At 36.0% G+C, this 19,080-nt stretch overlaps 1 protein-coding gene across 4 annotated transcripts in view; it reads right to left on the minus strand.

The window, feature by feature from the left end:
- Positions 1–1,663: 1,663 nt before the first annotated feature.
- LOC114489883 (eukaryotic translation initiation factor 1A, X-chromosomal-like) overlaps positions 1,664–19,080 on the minus strand; it is a 29,432-nt gene continuing 12,015 nt past the window's right edge. For 2 of the 4 annotated variants that reach the window (XM_028503731.2, XM_028503729.2), the window contains 3 exons: positions 5,692–5,773; positions 4,144–4,235; positions 1,664–2,594 (listed from right to left, as the gene is read on the minus strand). In XM_028503731.2, coding sequence (XP_028359532.1) covers positions 2,589–2,594; positions 4,144–4,235; positions 5,692–5,773 — 180 coding nt within the window. In that variant the 3' untranslated portion in view covers positions 1,664–2,588. The remainder of the gene's footprint in view (positions 2,595–4,143; positions 4,236–5,691; positions 5,774–19,080) is intronic. The other 2 variants (XM_036017215.1, XM_036017216.1) reach the window with 2 other exon arrangements.

Raw genomic sequence — 19,080 nt, forward strand, 5'->3', positions numbered from 1 at the left:
ATCTTATATTGTAGTTTTAAGACAGAATACAAATACATCATGTAAAGTTTACTAGTTACAATTTAAAAAGTTTCTGAGCTCAAATTGTTGAAGGTTTATAAACTAACATGTGAAAAAACAATTTTTCAGTACACTTAAAAATACAAATAATTAACGTTTTCGACTAGTAATCTCATATGAACTGTGGGATAGTTCAAATTTTTTTGTAAACAATGAAAAAAATCAAATCCAAGATGGCAACAATGTGGCTGGAGGGTATACTATATAGTTCCTTACTGCCACAGAGGATTTACAACTGAATCATAGAAATATAGTACTGAATAACTAACCAAAAACTTGCTGAAGTGTTCATATAACTACAGATTTAGAGAAGCTACTTCAAGACTAGGAAGGATAAGGTATGAAAAGATACAGCCCCACTCTCAAGGTTTTCCAGAGGGAGAGCTCAGCAGAAAAGAATCCTGAACTGGGGTCTCAAACCTTGCCATGCTCTAATCCCCACACTGGATTTCCCATTCCAGAGTAACAGAGCCAGGAAAAAGCACACATATAACATATAGGTGTGAAAAGCAGCAGGGATTCTGCATGCCAGACATATGCATCCTCTTAAAGGGCTAAAACTTCATTCAAAGCCATACACTCTTGGCTCTGGCAGAACAATGGTACAGGTAACTAGAGTTAGGTGAGGAGAGATGAATTTGTGGCTCTGAAATGAAAGTGAAGGACAGGGACCAAGATTGCTGTGCTGAAAACCTCTCTGACACCACAGATGCCATCTTTCTTGACTAGAGCACTCCCCTCATTGTATCAGCCTGGGGGAAAGCCACAGCCCCACTTTCTGGATTGTCATACCCCACCCCCACAGAGCTCACACCTTGCTGAGGAGTCAGCTGCCTAAGCTGGATTGTAAAAGTCTGGGCAGACTCAAAGGTCAATGAACAAGGGCTATAAACCCAGTCCCAGGAAACTGACCAGTATCAGAACCCCCACACAAGAAATCTGATAGCCTTACCCTCCTGACTCACAGAGCTTGGGGATCCCAGCAGAATCTGAGGAAGGGCCCATTTTTCCATAGCATGCCCTACTGGTAGAGCTCTTCCTTCCCTTGGTGAAATCTGTCTTTTTGTTTTAATCCTCAACAAAAGATATGTTTATTGATATTCAGAGAAAGAAAACGCCGGGGAAAAGAGGGAGACAGAGAGAAAGAGAAAAACAACAACTGGTTGCTTCTCCTATGCACCTCCAACCAGAGGCTGAACATACAACCCAGGTATATGATCTGACTGGGGGTCAAAAACAAAACCCTTTGGTGTATGGGATGGCATGCCAACTAACAGGCACTCAACCAGGGCGTGTGTGTGTGTGTGTGTGTGTGTAATTGAAAACAGCTAAAGACATATTTCCTTTATATTGATTTTCCCTGCTGAAAGTAAACCCTCTGGTAATAAATGTGTTTCAAAACTACTTAATGACTCTTTTCTATTAAAGTTCTGTAAAATTTCACAGTGGTTAGTATTTTGCCCCACCCTTAATATCATCTTGTTACAACTGATAACTTTCAAAACAAATACAACATTAAAAAGGAAGATCATAATATATATTCCTAGTAGATCTACATGAAGAATTGGTACACACAATAAATACAACAGCAACACAGAATATGACCAAAATACACTCAATGAACATTTTATTTCATATCTTAGCTGTGGTTTCATTCTTTTCATTCTACACAGGTTTATTATAAAATTAGGTTTTCATTTATATATTGTAATTTATTCTCCAAAAAGTCCAAAACTATAGGTTACAAGTATACATGAGTTTTGACAATAAAATAATGTATTTTAACACAAGTTTTTGATATAGTATAAACTATTTTCCTTATTTTGCCATTACAAGTTGCCTTATTTAACAAATTTTCTACACATTAAGTAAAAAAAAACCCTGTCAACAATATATCAATACTTTCAATTTAGAATTAATTGGGTATTATCTAGTCCTGAACTTTTGAAACTATTCATCCTATAAATTCAAACTTGCTACTCAAACCCACATTCCAAAATCTGCAGTTTGAAAATGCTTATTTATGAAGGTGAAAGCAAAAAATAAGAGTATTATCAAACATAGTATAAAAATACAGCTACAGAAATATAAAAATAGCCCATTTTCTTGACTTCAAATATAGATTTCTAACTTCTTTATGTTTTAACAAAAATCAAAGAGAACATCTAAGTAACTGCAACATTTTCTGCAAAAAAAATTAGTTGGAACTAAGATTTATTACTAACCATAATGATAAGACAATGTATTCAAAACATCCAAACTGGAAAACATATCTTTTATTCTTTGTCTTTCCATGTCTTCTTTGTGTTGTTTTAACCACAGACATTGTAGTCTTCTACCCCTAAGTTCTATTACTTCAAAAGAATAAAGTGTTAACATTTCATTTAAAGACATATAAATACTGTAAAACAATGAAAATAAATTAGTATGCCTTAACAACCTGCACTCATGCTGCAGTTTTAGTCTTCTTAAATGGTGAGGGGCAAAATCCACACTGTAGAACATTAGTCTGGACCTTTAAGTTCTATTTAGATCTGTAAGAGCAAAGGACATCACATATATCAGAAAAATAATTCTTATAACAGTCTAATGAATAAGGACCCCCTTAAAATTATCTAGAAAACAAATTCTTTCCAAAAGAAAATCTGTGTACCAAATTTTTCTCAATACCAGTTTGTTGCCAAATTTTTATGATGTCTTTGAGAGTACTTTGAAACAGTTAAGTATTTTTCAGACTATAAGACACACTTTTTTGTTTTTGTTTTTTTTTAAACCACATTTTTGCTTCAAAGTCCACCCCCATTTTCTGCCTCTAAAACCTAGATGCACCATAAGACACACCTAGGTTTTAGAAGAGGAAAATAGGAAAGCAAATTTTGAAGCAAAAAAAAAATGTGGTAAAAAGTGCATCTTATAGTCTGAAAAATATATTATGTTATACAGACTATTCGTAATGAAGTTTAGCATCTCTTTTATTTAATGCAGTGGTTATAGACCTTATGACCTAAGAGTTCAAACAAATTTGGAGAATTACAATTTCCTTAAGAGTGGCAAAGTAGTATGACTTATATCCCAATTAGGTTTAGACTCATTTTTTATTACCTCTGTAAGGAAACTATAATTTAGAAACCACAAATATAAATATAATGAATGTCTGGATACTAAGATGGAATTTTAGAAAATGTAGAACATTTGTTGCTGACAAAGTTTGTGCAGCAAAATTAGCAGAGCTTTTCAAATGTATAAGGCCTTTGTTGGGTACTGCAAGTGACTAGAAAATTAGTGACCAAGGACAGGAATCTTCAGATTTTTCAATCACAAACATCTTCATTAATAGCATTTTCAGCTACTCACAGAAGTTGAAAAAACTTTCAATTCAAGAATATTCCTATATACACACCACAAAGATTATACAGTTTAAATAAAATATTTCTTGCACTTGAGCTGTCACTTCTATCCTTTTCATTTGTCAATATTTATAAAATTTTGATGTAGTTCTGATGTTATGTATGTTTTAAAGCACGCCCATAAATAGGAAATACAGTAGATAGGAACATTTTCACATACAAACACATACATACTCCAAACCAAGAATTTGGCCAATGATACCTGACAAATAAAATAATGTGATACAACATATACCTTGACACCAGGTGCCTGTTTAATATGATTTTTAACAAATATTAAAAATGCTTCAGCAAGCTGGTTCAAACACAATTCTTCTTTTAACATACTCATATTTCATTTGAGAAAAGATATGTTCTCAAAAATGCCTGGTACATTTCTTAACACTATCTCTATAGACACTCTTAACAAAGTTATCATTACAGTATACCCACTGTCAGAGCTAATACATATCTTTTCAGAAAGAAATGTTTTCAAAGGTTATAAGGTTTTCAAAATATAAACAGTCTGGCTTCTGAGTACTAATGAATATTCAGATTCATGGAGAAGCTTTCCAATGAACTAAATTTAAATGTTGAATATTGTTAGATTAAAAATGTTAGGGGAAAGAACTGGTTTACTTGTAGATAACCTAGAATAAACAAACAACCCCCCCACCAAGATTCATCTACTACTTACATCATCAATGTCTTCATCATCATCTGCAATATCATCAAACTGGATTTCATCATCATCTCCAGGACCAAATGTATCTGTTTCATTGATTTTAGCTAAAGACACAATAATAAGTACGTCTATATATCGTCAAGATACTACCAGATGAATTAGTTATTTAAAAATGGGGCTTGATATAAAACATTAATCTGTAATGGCAGGCTCTTCTAGTTTAGTGTTCATATCAGGGCTACTTCAGGTGAAATACTTCATTACAAGAAAAACCCTCCTAATACCTAAGAACTCATAAAAAAGTAAATTCACAATAAATTTCCAGGAGTTTCCTACTATGTTAATTATAATTGAAAACATAAATACTACATCTGTGTTTTATTTAGAAAGGTATTATAACAAAGGCCAGCAGGTTCTAATTATGCTGACAAAGTAGCTCTCACACTTTCCATGTATGCTTCAAAATGGGTTTGAAAACATGCTAACAACCTTCTAGAACATATAAAGTTTTCTGAAGTAAAAACAACTTGTACACCAACTATTAGATACCAATCAGTCAAAAATACTTAATCAAATTATGATTATCCTCTTAAGTCAGGTATTTGGAACCATTTTTTCATCTCATAGCACACATAAACTAATTTCTAAAAATCTGCACACCAAAGTATATATATTTTGCTGATTTGACAAAATATAGGAATGGTTCTGACATACTGATGCCACCTGGCTATTGTATTGGCTGTTGGTATTTTTTTAGTCGACAATCTAAGGGAAAAAAGGTCAGTGCCCCTTTTTTAGTCAGGTGTTGCCTATTTTAAAAATTCAGTGGCACACTGGTTGCAAATCACTGCCCTATGCAAAAGAGGTGAAAGAGGAAATACTGGTTTGATTTACAGATATTTTTTAAATGCCAATAATTTTATTATAATTTATGCTTACATAAAATCTTGTATTTTCATTACAAAATGCAATAATGTAAAACAAAATAGGTGCCAAGTGAAAAATGTGAGCTTAGAAATAATGCATTTCCTCTTTGAAGTTTTGAGGTGCTTACTCCGTCTTCTAAAGTGTACTTCAGCGAGAATAGAATACTTAAGAATGAAATGTTAAAAAAATACACACCAAAAAATAAAGAAGAAGGATTAGTGAATTAATATAATATCAAGACCATTGTTTTTTACAAAAAAGTCTGTACCAGGATCATAATTATTGTCACCATATACCTGAAAACTGACAAATGTTTTTGGCGATGTGCTAAAAACAATAACAAAAAAGAGTACTCCCTTAAACAGGTATTTTCACAAGCTCGGAGCTTAAAACCCTAAACTCATCACCAAAAAAACATGTTAGAAAGAGAATTCTATTACTAAAGTATTAATATTATAAAGTAGAGAGGCACTCTACTAAATTTTAGTTAGTTTAGTACAGTTACTCTAAGTAATTTTTGTTAAGTACACACACAAACAATATACAGAAATGACAGAATTCTATTTAAATTATGTCAGTATACTACCAACAAACTAGTAGTATCTTAAAATAGGAAAAAAAAATTGACATTACCATGTTCTGGAAGCTCGCCATAAGCCTTCAGACTTCTAGCTTCATCTGCATTGTACTTTAAAATTACATCAGCTTTGTTATCCTTAGAGATAAATAATTTTTAAGCCTTCTATGCCATTATACCATTAGTCATTTCAAAAATTACTTTCAAATGAAACACATTAAGGAAAAGCACACTTAACTGTTTTGTTAAAAACTGTCTACATTTCTAAAACACCCTTGGATTTAATCAATTAGGAATAATTTTGCATGAATGAATAATAATAAATAGCCTAAAAATGGCTTGTAAAATTTATTTTAATGAGAGAAAAGAAAAGGAATAGTAGAAAAAAGTTGCAATGCAGTATCTTATGTATCAGAATTGCTTGTGGAGTTTTTAAAACAACAGATTTGAAGTTAAAAAATCTGTACTTAAAAAGCTTTGTGCTGTTTCTGATGCAAATGCCTTTGAAAATTACCATTGTAAAAATGTTCATATTTAGCATTTAAAAACACCTCTCATGAAACTGCAGAGCAATACATTTGAAAAATTAATCAAAATATAACTGAGCTAGAAGTTTATAAATGGAGGCATAAAGGAAGTTGGAAAGAGATGAAAGGGTCTGGCCAATTCTCCAATCCCCAGACTGCTGAAGACCCAGTCAGGCCAGTTTCCAAACCTACGTACTGCCTATGGCTCAGTTGTCCCAACTTGCTTGGTAGCCTGAGGCCTAATTAAAACTCTCTCCCACCTCACAAAATAGGTGCTTGGCACCAGCCACAATAGAATGTGGTGGGTACACAGACCCTCCTGTACCTGAGAACAGCTCACCTGTTACCTAGCCAATTGTTCCAGCTCACATCCTGGATCTCTGAGGCACCCGTGTGGATGAACAAGAGACTAACCCTCCTCTAAACAAAAACTGGCACTTCTTTTAATAACTGCACTCTTGCCTTCCCCCGGTGCTGAAGTTGACGGTGACTCAGCCTGCCTCTCTGTGCAGCCTCAAATAAAGGCACTTGGATCAGATCACCCAATTCCTATGGCCTCTATTTCTCACACATTTCTAACATGAGATGAGAACACAGTGAGACCCTCTCCCATAAATAGAGCAACTGGGAAGCTGGAACAATAATGCAGCAGTAGAATTCCTATTCCCTGGAAGCACAGGGTCTCAACACCATGCAATGGTCCCCAAACTAGAGCAGTAAGAGATGAACCATGTAGCATCCAGTGGTGTCAATCAGCAGGGATTCAGTCCAGATGGGTGACCTGGAGAGCAACTGACTGGGGGAAGGTGTTAACTCACTATTAACACCAGCTTGGGAAGTTCTTCCAATCTGACTGCTGGAGAGGATGTAGCACTTTGAGGACAGAGGATGGGTCCGCTAAGTACAGCCAGCAGCGACTTTGACAAGCAAGGCTATTATTTTCAGGAAAGACTTTGGACAGAGAGCCAGTCACAATCTAGATTGTGTGAGGAGATGAAGAGGCATGGCCTTGTCCATCATGTGCTAAGGGCACCACCCTTCTTTCCATCTGCTGAATTGCTTAGTCTGCCTATTCTGTTTTTCTGAGGAAAAAATACAACTGTATGGTGCCAGCCTGGAAATTTAGCCCCACCATGCTGCTAGGGGTGAGGGACATTTAGCCTGCTTCAAGCTGGGGAGCTGGGAGTTCTGACCCTGTCTTGACATTGTTGGCTGGCAAGCATGCAGACTGGAGTGCCAAAGAGGCCTGATAATATTTGTAATCTTCTTTTAATCCACACAGTACTGGAATTTGGCTACTGCATCTCCCAGGTTGGCTTCTGCTTTCTCTCTCTTTTTTTACTGTTGTTTAAGTTCAATTGTCTCCATCTTCCCACCACCACTTTCCCCAGCCCAGGCCATCTTCACCAGAATTCTGTCTGGAATCAAGTGTGCGCTGGGCTCTAGGGCTGTACTATGGGAAAGCTGAGCTGAACTCCTCAGCAAATGCAGCCCACACAGCCACAAGGAAGAAATGAAAGTGTCTGCCCAACCCACCTATAGCATGGGAGCACCATTCCTCAGGCTATTTGAATTACCTCTGCCACATCCAGGATACTCCTCTGAGCATAGTTTCCATGGAAGAAAAAATGAGCAGCCACTGTCTACTAGAAGTTCTGCACTGAGAAGCTTGGGAAGGGTATGATGGGGACAACTTCTGACATTGCTTTGCAATAGAGAACCTCTCAAGAAACCCAGGACTGGCACAAAGGGCCAGTCTCAGAAACACAGGAGCAGGATCCAAAAGGTTTCATAAACAGCATATCCAGAGAGTGACTGCATCAAGTATAACAATATTCTTTGAATACTTTTCTTTTTTATCTTTTCTTTCCTTCTCTTTTCTTCCATATTTCTTATTCCCGCTTTCCTTTTCTTACTATATTTTTCTCTTCTTTTTAAATCCTTTTTATCCTATTTTCTTTTCTCTTTTGCTTTACTTTTATATTTTCTGTCTCTATACTTATTTTTTCTCCTTTCCTTTTTTTCTTTTCCAATTCCCTTTTCCTTCTCTTATTCCTTTTTAATTTTATAATTTATTACTCCTTTTTCTTACTTATTTATATGAGGTCTCTCTGGAAAATGTCCAGCCATTGATAACATAATGAGAATGATTTGTGACAATGATGTAACCTGGCAGCCAAGAACAGTAGACTGGAATGTGCATGTGTGAACAATGATGACTTCATTGTATAGTCAGTGGGGGTGGTAGATGCCCCAGAGTACTGTGTACTGTGTGGCCATTACATTCAAAATACTCAGCAAGTAGAGCAATGGATCTGAATCCAATTTTGCATGAAGCTTGAACATTTCTCCACAGAACCTGTCTGGATGATTCCAAAGGCCACAGCTATGAGCTTCACCACAACAATGTGCCTGCTCATGTATCATGTCTCATGCAGATTTTCTTAGCAAAACATCCAATCACCGAGGTGACTCAGCCCCTGTACAGTCTAGATTTGGTGCCCTGTGACTTTCAGCTTTTCCCAGAACTAAAAGTACCTTTGAAAGGGAAGAGATTTCAGAGCATTGATGAGATTCAGGAAAATACAATGGGACAACTGATGGTGATTGGGATAGCTTGTGTGGAGGTCCCAAGGTGCCTGCTCTGAAGGGGATTGAGATGTCATTGTCCTATGAACAAGGTTTCTTGTATCTTCTTCAATAAATGTCTCTATATTCATAGTTTGTGACTGTATACCTTCTGCACAAATCTCATGTAGCCATTTTTATTCTTTCTGCCAATACTGCTCTATTTCTTTTTACAGCAGTCACATTTCTCAAATTGCTGGTTTGGTGGTAATAAACTCCTTTATCCTTTTTTATTTTTTTCTGAAAAGCTATTTTACCTTCAATTTTAAATAATACCTTGCTGGATGAAAAATCATGGTTTCAGATCCTTGCTTTCATTACTTTTAATACTTCATACAAATCCGTTCTGGCCTGTAGTGTTTCTGTTGAGAAATCAGCTGACAGTCTTATAGAGTTCCTTTTTCTGGTACCCCTAGGATGCAGATGGTGTTACATTTCTCATTGTCCCAAAGATCCATTAAATAATCTTTGGGAGAACGAAAAGATTCTCCTACTTTTTAATTCTTTTTTTGTTTGTTTGTTTTGGTGCTCTGATTTTTTGTTTAAACTTGTAACTACTGATTTCTTCCCTCAGGTTGTTATTCTTCATTTACAACTAGATATTCTTCATGGTTTTAAGTTTTTTTTTTTCCATGGTACTAACGTATCCAGCCACATACTATGAAAAAGAGACATTTATTAAAGAAAATTGATACAGGATACAAGAAGTGCTATACACAGGAAAATGATGCCTCAGCCCCTTCAAATTAGGCACCTTGAAAACTCATAGTTCTCCAAATATCCATCAGCTGTCCCATCATATTTTCCTGAATCTCACTGACAGTCTGAAATCTCTTCCCTTTCAAAGGTGATTTTAGTTTTGTAAAAAACCAGGATTCACATGGTGCCAAATCTGGCCTGTAGGGGGTGCTGAGTCACTAGGTGATTTGGTGTTTCCCAAAAAAATTCTGCATGAAATGTGATGCATGAGCAGGTGTATTGTTGTGATGAAACTGCCAATCACCCATTGCCCATAGCTGCAGCCTTCTGAATCATCTCAATAGTTTCCATGGAGGAATATTCAAGCTTCACACAAAATTTGATGCAGATTCATTGCTCTACTCGCTCAGTCATTTTGAATGTGACAACCACACAGTACACATGCTCACTCTATGGCATCTACCACCTCCACTGACTAGTACAGTGAGGTCATCATTGTTCATGCATGTGCATACCAGTCCACTCTCCTTGGCTGTAGATACACTGATGCAAGCATGCCAGGTTACACTGATGTCAAGCAAACCATTTTCATATATTAACAACAGTTGGATTTTTTCTGGAGAGTCCTCATATATAAGTACCTTGGCACTTGGATCAGATCACCCAGTTCCTATATAAGTACCTGTCAATAATAACCTTAAATGTAAGTGAATTAAATACTCCAATCAAAAGATACAGGGTAACTGAATAGATAAGAAAACTTAACAGATACACATCTCTATAAGAGACCAACCTCAGAACAAAAGATTAGAAAGGCTGAAAGAGAAGAAATAGGGCAAACTATTCCATTTAAATAAAAACAAACAAAAATCCCCCCAAATACTAGCATAGTAACACTACTTATATATGACCAAATAATCTTAAAAACAAAAGACATAATTAGAGATGAAATAAGTCAGCACATAGGTAGAGCCCACATACGTCACAGAAGGGTCATTCCTAGAATACTGAGCTCAGTAAGTAAACTGCACCACTAGGTCCCACATGATACCTATTACAGGATATAGCCCTTGTAAATATATACACACCCAATATAGGAGCACCTAAATACATTAAAAAAAACTCTTGGTGGACTTTAATGTACTGAATGACAGCAAGACAGCCAGAATTGAGAACTTTAACACCCCACTGACATCAAAGCATAGATCTTCCTGACAAAAAAAATCAACAATAGCAACCTTAAATGACACATGAGATCAGATGATTTTAAGTAGTATTTACAGAACATTTTACCCTAAAGCAGCAGAACACACATTCTTGTAAAGTGCACGTGGAACATTTTCAACAACAGAACACATGTTAGAACACAAAATAAGTCTTAACAAATTCAGAAAGACTGAAATCATTATCCAGCATTCTTCTCAGAACACAATAGCATGAAATTAATAAACTACAATGAAATAAAATTCAAAAACATTCAAACATATAAAGGCTAAATAACACGTTATTAAACAATAAATGGATCACCAATGAGATCAAAGAAGAAATCAAAAACTACCTGCAGACAAATGAAATGAACCCACAACCCAAATCTATAGGACACAGCAAAAGCAGTACTGAGAGAGAAGTATATAGTATTATTGGCCTACCTAAAGAAGCACAAAAAACTCAAATGGCCCTGGTTAGTGTGGCTCAGTGGATTGAGAGCTGGCCTGAGAACCAAAGGGTAACAAATAGTTTGATTCCCACTCAAGGCACATGCCTGGGTTGCAGGCCAGATCCCTAGTAGGGACAAGTGAAAAGCAACCACACATGGATGTTTCCTTCCCTCTCTTTCTCCTTCCCTCCCTCCTCCTCCAACTAAAAAAATCAATAAATAAACTCTTTAAAAAATAACTCTCAAATAAACACTTTACACTTGAAAAGCCTAGTAAAAGAAAAACAAGAGCTGCCAAGGGTAAGAAGAAGGAAGGAAATAATAAAGATTAGAGCAAAAATAAATGACATAGAAATTTTAAAAAATACATACACAAAAATCAATGAAACTGAGGGCTAATTCCTTGAAAAGATAAACAAGAATGATAAAATTTTAGCCAGACTTATCAAGAAAAAGAGAGAAAACCCAAATATATAAAATCAGGTTAAAAAAAATAATAGACATCACAAAAATTCAAAAGAGTGTAAGATAGTGCAAACAATTTATATGCTAACAAATTATGAAAACTAAGTGAAATGGGCAACTTCTTAGAAACACACAATCTTCCAAAACTCAATCAGGAATATTAGCAAAGCTGAACAGAATGGTAACTAATGAAATAGCAGCTGGAATCAAAAAATTCACAGCAAATGAGATTCTGAACAGAAATGATTCACAGGTGAATTTACCAAACATTCAGAGAAGAACTAACACAATCCTCCTCCCTGAACTATTTCAAAAAAACTCAAAAGGAATGTTGATTTCCAAGATCATTTTACAAGGCCAACATTATCCCAATTCCATAACCAGATAAAGACACTACAATAAAAGAAAATAATAGGCAAATGTCCCTGATGAACACAGGTGCTGACACCTTCAACAGTGTATTAACAAAGTGGGTCCAGCATATACATAGAGATGTACACCATGATCCTGGTATTTGTGGGATTTGTTCCTAGAATTGAAGGTTTGTGCAATATTCACAAATCAATAAATCTGACACATTACATTAACAAAAAGAAGGACAGAAACCACGATTATAGCATACAAAGAAAAGGCACTCAATAAAATCTGGCACCTATTTAATGGTAAAAGTTCTCTGCAGAGTACACATAAGGGGTGCAACCTTAACAATAAGGCCATATATGAAAAACCTAAAACCAGCCCTGGTTGGGGTGGATCAGTGGATTGAGCACCTGCCTGCAAACCAAAGGGTCACAGGTTCGACTCCAAGTCAGGACACATGCCTATGTTGTGGGCCAGGTTTTCAGTAGGGGTCACACAAGAGGCAACCACATATTGATGTTTCTCTCCCTCTTTCTCCCTTCCTTCCCTTTTCTAAAAATAAATATTTTTTGAAAAGGAAAACCTATAACCAACATCATACTTAATGGGCAAAAACTTAACAGTGTTTTCATTAGCATCAGATACAACACAAGGATGCCTACTCTTACTATTCTTATTCAAAATAGTACTGGAAATTCTAGCCATAGTCTATAGGCAAGATGAAGTAAAAAAACATCCAATTTGTAAGGATGTAAAACTGTAATATTTTGCAGGTGATATGCACAGAGCACCCTAAAGTCTCCACCAAAGTATCCCTAAATTTAATAAATGAATTCAGCAAAGTACCAGATTACCAAATTAATACTCAGAAATTGGTGGCACTTTTATACATGAATAATGAAGTCTCAGAAAAAAATAAACAAAGCAGTATCTTTCACCACAGCAACAACAAAAGTAAGTAAGGTATATAGGAATACATGTAACCAAGGAGGTAAAGGACTTGTATTTGGAAAACTACAGAACACTGAAGAAAGAAATAGAAGACACAAACGAGTGGAAGCATATGCCCTGTTCATGGATAGAAAGAAAGAACAACACTAAAATGTCCATACTACCCAAAGCAATCTATAGATTTAACACAATTCTTATTAAACCACCAATCTGAAAATTTATGGAACTAAAAATGACAACATTTAAATAATCTCTGCCATCTTGAGAATAAAGACAAAGCCTAAAGGATAACAATACTGGATGAACATAAAACTATACTACAAATCCATTATAATAATACAGCCTATGATTAATGACATAAGAATAGGAATATAGATCTAATGAAATGGAAAAGAGAGCCCAGAAATCAATCCACACCTTAATGGTCAATTAGTGTACATCAAAGAAGCAAAGAGCATACAGTGGACTAAAAAGAGTTTCTTCAATAGATGGTGTGGGAAAACTGAGCTGGTACAAGCAACAGAATGAAAATAGACCACCAACTAGTACCATATGTAAGAATAAACTCAAAATGAGTAAAAGACTTAAGTGTAAGTCACAAAAACATAAAAATCCTAGAAGAAAACATAGGCAGTCAAATCTCAGACATCTTCCAGATGTCTAGAAAAAGATTTTTGCTGATACATCCCCTAGGGCAAGAGAAACAAAGAAAAAATAAACCCATACGGCGGGACTATTAAAATAAAAAGCTTCTGCACAGCAAAAGAAACCATCAAAATAAAAAGGTGACACACTATATGAAAGAACATATTTGTCAATGAAGTATCTGATAAGGGGTTTATTTCCAAAATAAACAAAGAACTTATACAACTCAGCAACATGGGGACAAACAACCCAATTAAAAAGTAAGCAAATGACCTGAATGGACACTTCTCCAATGAAGACATACAAATGGCCAATAGACAAATGAAAAAAATACACGTCACTAATCATTAGAGAGATGCAAGTTAAAATTAAAGTGAAGAACCTCCGTATACATATAAGGATGTGGAGAATCAGAACCCCTTGACCCCTTGTGCACTGCGATGGAAATGCAAACTGGTGTAGCTTACTGTGGACGGTATGGATTTTCTCAGAATACTAAAAATGGAACTGCCATTTGACCTATCAGTCCCACTTCTGGGAAAATAGCCAAAGAATCCCCAAAACACTAATGAGAAAGAATATATGCACCCTTATGTTCATAGCAGTGTTATTTACAAGAGCCAAGATCTGGAAACAGCCCATGAGTAGATGAGTGGGTAAAAGCTGTGGTATATTTACCCAATGGGATATTACATGGCTGTAAAAGAGAAGGAACTGGTACCATTTGTGATGTACTGTTTGACCTGTAGATCATTATGCTAAGTGAAATAAATTAGGCAGAGATAAACAAAAACCATATGACATCACTGATATATGGAATCAAAATAAACTGATGAACAACATAAAACCAGAAAGAAGCATGGATACATGAAACGGACAGATTTCAAAGGGCAAGTGGTGAGAAAAATTGGAAGAGATTAATCAAAGGATATATATGCATATATGACTAGTTCATGGATAAAGACAACAATGTGGTGAAGGCCAGGGGGTGGGGAAGCAGGTCTAAGTGGAGGCATACAAAGAGGGTGAAATATAGGGGACATCTGTAGTGTCAATTAAAAATAATCTGAGTCATTTAGTGGGAAAAATTACAATTAACCCAAAGGAGAACACTAAAATAACCACAGGATCCAACTGCAGTGATCTCAAACAGTTTTCAAACTATCTGTGCATACAAAATACAGAGGGATTTTGTTAAAATTCAATTTTATGGCTTGGAAAGTAAAAAGACTGGCCTAAAAACTTTCATTTCTAACATGCTACCTTGTGGTGGTAGCATGCTGTGGTGGTACTGCTAACATAATCTTTAGATCACTCTGGTGCAAGGGAATAGAATTTAGACCATTCTTTGGAGTAAAGGTATAGAATTGGTCACAAAAGACTAAGAATTAAAAGTGCTGGTGTTGGCTATCACTTTAACATTAAAATATTAATTCTTTCAGATTTGTGGTTTCAATGCCTAGAATGTGGAATTAATTACTCTCTCAATTTTTGATATCTAAGTTATGTTAAGACAAGATTATGGCCATTAAAATATTTTTAAAAGGTTCACAGAACCTTATAAAAAAGTCATCCCAGTCATCCCAGAATTTTAAAAAGAGTTAAAGAATTAATGTATTATCTAGTCTATAAAAATTAATACAAGACATGAATTCAGTAAAGGTTTATGACAAAAACCAACAGTGAAGTAAGTCATTCAGAGAAAGACAAATAACACGATTTCACTTATTTGTGGAATTTGACCAACAAAAAAGTGAAGAAACAAAATTGAAATAGATTCATAGACAAATCAAATTGGTGGTTGCCAGGGGTTTTAGGGATTGAGTGAAGAGATTAAGTGGTGCAAATCGGTAGTTAGAAAAGAGTAATGTAGACATAGGTAAAACATAAAATATAGTCAGTACTGCAAGTTATTAATACAATAAATATATATGGTGCCAGGTGGTATACTGAAAAATCTAGGGGAAATCTATGTAAACTATATGATTTTCTAACCACTAGGCTGTACATCTTAGACCAGTACAAAATAAAATTAATAGAAAACATAACTCATACACAAAAAGCAGTTGTTATCTCTATACTCTAGCAATGAACTATCTGAACAAAGAATCAAGGAAACAACAGCATTTATAATAGCATCAAAATAAAATACTTAGGGACAAATCTAACAAAGGAGGTGGAAGTCCTCTACCCTAAAAACTGTAAAGTACTGACAAGTGAAGCTAAAGTCAGAAGGGAAGATAGCCAATGTTATTAAACTGGATTTAATACTATCTAAGTGTCCTAATACATACCCAAAGCAATTTATACATTTAACATAATTCCATCAAGCTGCAATGGCATTTTTCACAGAGAAAGAAAAGCCCTAGCAGTTATAAGAAGCACAAAGACCTCAAAAAGCCAGAGTCATCTTGAGAAAGGACAAAGCTGGAGGCATCACATGCACTGATGTGAAATTCATGACAAACCATAGTAATCAACACAGAATAACATTAAAATAGACTGAGAGACTAATGAAACAAAATGAAGAGCCCACATATAAATCTTTCATATGGTCAACTAATAATTGACAAGGGAACCAAGAATAATCAATTGAGAAAGAATAGTCTCTTGAAAGATGGTGAAAAAAACTAGACAAACACATGCAGAAAAATGAAACTGAACCTCTATCTTATACTCCTCATAAAAATTAACTCGAAATGGATCAAAGACTTAAAACAAGATCTGAAACTATAAAACTACTGGAAGGCAATACAAGGAGAAAGCTCCTTGACATTATCCTTGGCAATTATTTTTTGGATCATAAGAAACAAAAACAAAAGTCATGTGTGACAACATCAAACTAAAAATATTCTGCACAGCAAAATAAAAATCAACAAAATGAAAAGGGAACCAACAAAAGGGGAAAAAATATTTTCAAACCATGTACTGGATACTGTGCTAATATGTGAGATACACAAGGAACTCTCAGGAAAATTACCCAAAAAATTCCCACAAATAATTCAATTAACAAGTTGGCAAAAGGCCTGGCACACATTTAAGTCCACAGACATCGGACAATGGGTAAGTAATAAGATGTTCAATTTCCTTAATCATTATGGAAATGTATATCAAACTACAATGAGCTATCACCTCACACACTTGTTAGGACAACTATTACCAAAAAGATAAGAGAGAACAAATATTGGTAATATACTGGGATCTAAACTGCCAAACCCACTATCAAAAACAGCAGAAAGTCCCACAAAAGACTGAAGATTGAACTCGTCTGGGTATATATCCAAAGGAAATGAAAATATATCAAAAAGATACCTGCACCTGATGTTCACCATAGTCAGGGATGGAAATAACATAAGTGTCCAACAATGAATGAATGGATAAAGATGTCTCCTGAACATACAGATAAAGATACCCACTTATTTGTCATCCATGAGGAAAATAATCCTGACATTTATGACAACATGCATGAATCTTGAAGACATTATGCTAAGTCAATTAAGACCGAAAGACAAGCACTATATGACTTCACATGTGAAATCTAAAAAGCCTAAGCCAGACTTCCGGCCAAGATGGAGACATAGAAGACACGCTGTGCCTCCTCGTACAACCAAATAATGGACAACAACAATTTTAAAACAAAAAACAACCAGAACTGACAGAAAACTGAATTGCATGGAAGTTCGAAAACTAAGGAATTAAAGAAGACATATTCATCTGGACAGGTAGGAGGGGTGGAGACAGGCAGCTGGGCAGAGAGGACCCACAGCAAGGTGATGACTGGAGGACTAATCAGGGCAAGGAGGTGGCTGGCGGAGTCAGGGAGGTGGTAGATTGTGGAGTGGGGTAGGCAAGGCTGCAGCTGGCTGGCAAGGCAGCAGCAGGTGGATGGCAAGGTGGCAGACTACAGATGTGGCATTCCCACATTTGCACACAGATAAACCAGGAGGAACAAATGAGGAGTGAGATGGACTGAGAAACCCAGGGTTCCAGCACACGGAAATAAAGCCTCAAACCACTTATGAAAACACTGTGGGGGTTGAGGCATAAGGAGAAACTCCCAGCCTCACAAGAGAATTCACTGGAGAGACCCACAGGGTCCTAGAACCTACACAAACCCACCCACCAGGGAATCAACACCAGAAGGACCCAATTTGCTTGTGGGAAGTGGAGGAAGTAAATGAAATCTGGCAGAGAGTGGAGCAAGTGCCATTATTCCTTCTTGAACCCCTTACCCACATACAGCATCACAACACAGCAACGTGACTTACCCCGCTCTGGTGAACACCTAAGGCTCTACCACTCACTATGAAATAGCATCATCAAGACAACAAAAATGACCCAAAATGAAAGGACAAAGTTCCGGAAAAAAACCAAGTAAGTGATAAAGAGATAGCCAACGTATCAGATACAAAGTTCAAAACAGTGGTATAATCAGGATGCTCGCAGAATTGGTTGAAATTGGTTACAAATTAGATGAAAAAATGAAGGCTACACTAAGTGAAATAAAGGAAAATGTACAGGGAACCAATAGTGATGGAAAGCAAACTGGAACTCAAATCAATGGTGTGGACTAGAGGAAAAAGAAACAACCATACAGAAAAGAATGAAGACACAAGAATTCAAGAAAATTAGAAGAGGCTTAGGGACCTCTTTAAATGTTCCAACATCTGAATTATACGGGTATCAGAAGGAGAAGAGGAAGAGAAACAAATGGAAAACTTATTTGAACAAATAATGAAGGAGAACTTCTCCATTCTGGCAAAAGAAATAGACTTCCAGGAAGTACAGGAAGCTCAGGGAGTCCCAAAGTTGGACCCAAGGAGGAACACACCAAGGCACATCATAATTACATTAGCCAAGGTAAACATGAAGGAGAGAATCCTAGAAGCAGCAAGAGATAAGGAGACAGTTACCTACAAAGGAGTTCCCATCAGACTGTCAATTGGTTTCTCAAAAGACACCTTACAAGCAAGAAGGGGCTGGAAAGAAATATTTGAAGTCATGAAAGGCAAGGACCTATACCCAAGATTGCTCTATCCAGCAAAGCTTTCATTTAGAATGGAAGGGCAAATAAAGTCCTTCTCAGATACGGTCAAGTTTAAGGAGTTCATCATCACCAAGCCCTTATTATATGAAACGTTAAAAGGGTTTACCTAAGAAAAAGATAAAAAATATGAAAGGTAAAATGATAGCAAACTCACAATTATTAACAACCACACCTAAAACAAAAACAAACTAAGCAAACAACCAGAACAGAAACAGAACCATAGAAATGGATATCACATGGAGGGTATCAACAGGGGAGTGGGAGGGGGAGAGAATGGGAAAAGGTGCAAAGAATAAGTAGCATAGATGGTAGGCAGAAAATAGACAGGGGGAGAGTAAGAATAGTATGGGAAAAACAGAAGCCAAGAACTTTGTATGACACATGGACATGAACTAAAGGGGGGGGGATGTGGGTAGGAAGGGGTGTGCAGGGTGGAGGGGAAAAAAATGGGACAACTGTAATAGCA

The sequence above is a fragment of the Phyllostomus discolor genome, chromosome Y (genome assembly GCF_004126475.2).
Source record: "Phyllostomus discolor isolate MPI-MPIP mPhyDis1 chromosome Y, mPhyDis1.pri.v3, whole genome shotgun sequence".
In the NCBI taxonomy this organism is placed as follows: domain Eukaryota; kingdom Metazoa; phylum Chordata; class Mammalia; order Chiroptera; family Phyllostomidae; genus Phyllostomus; species Phyllostomus discolor.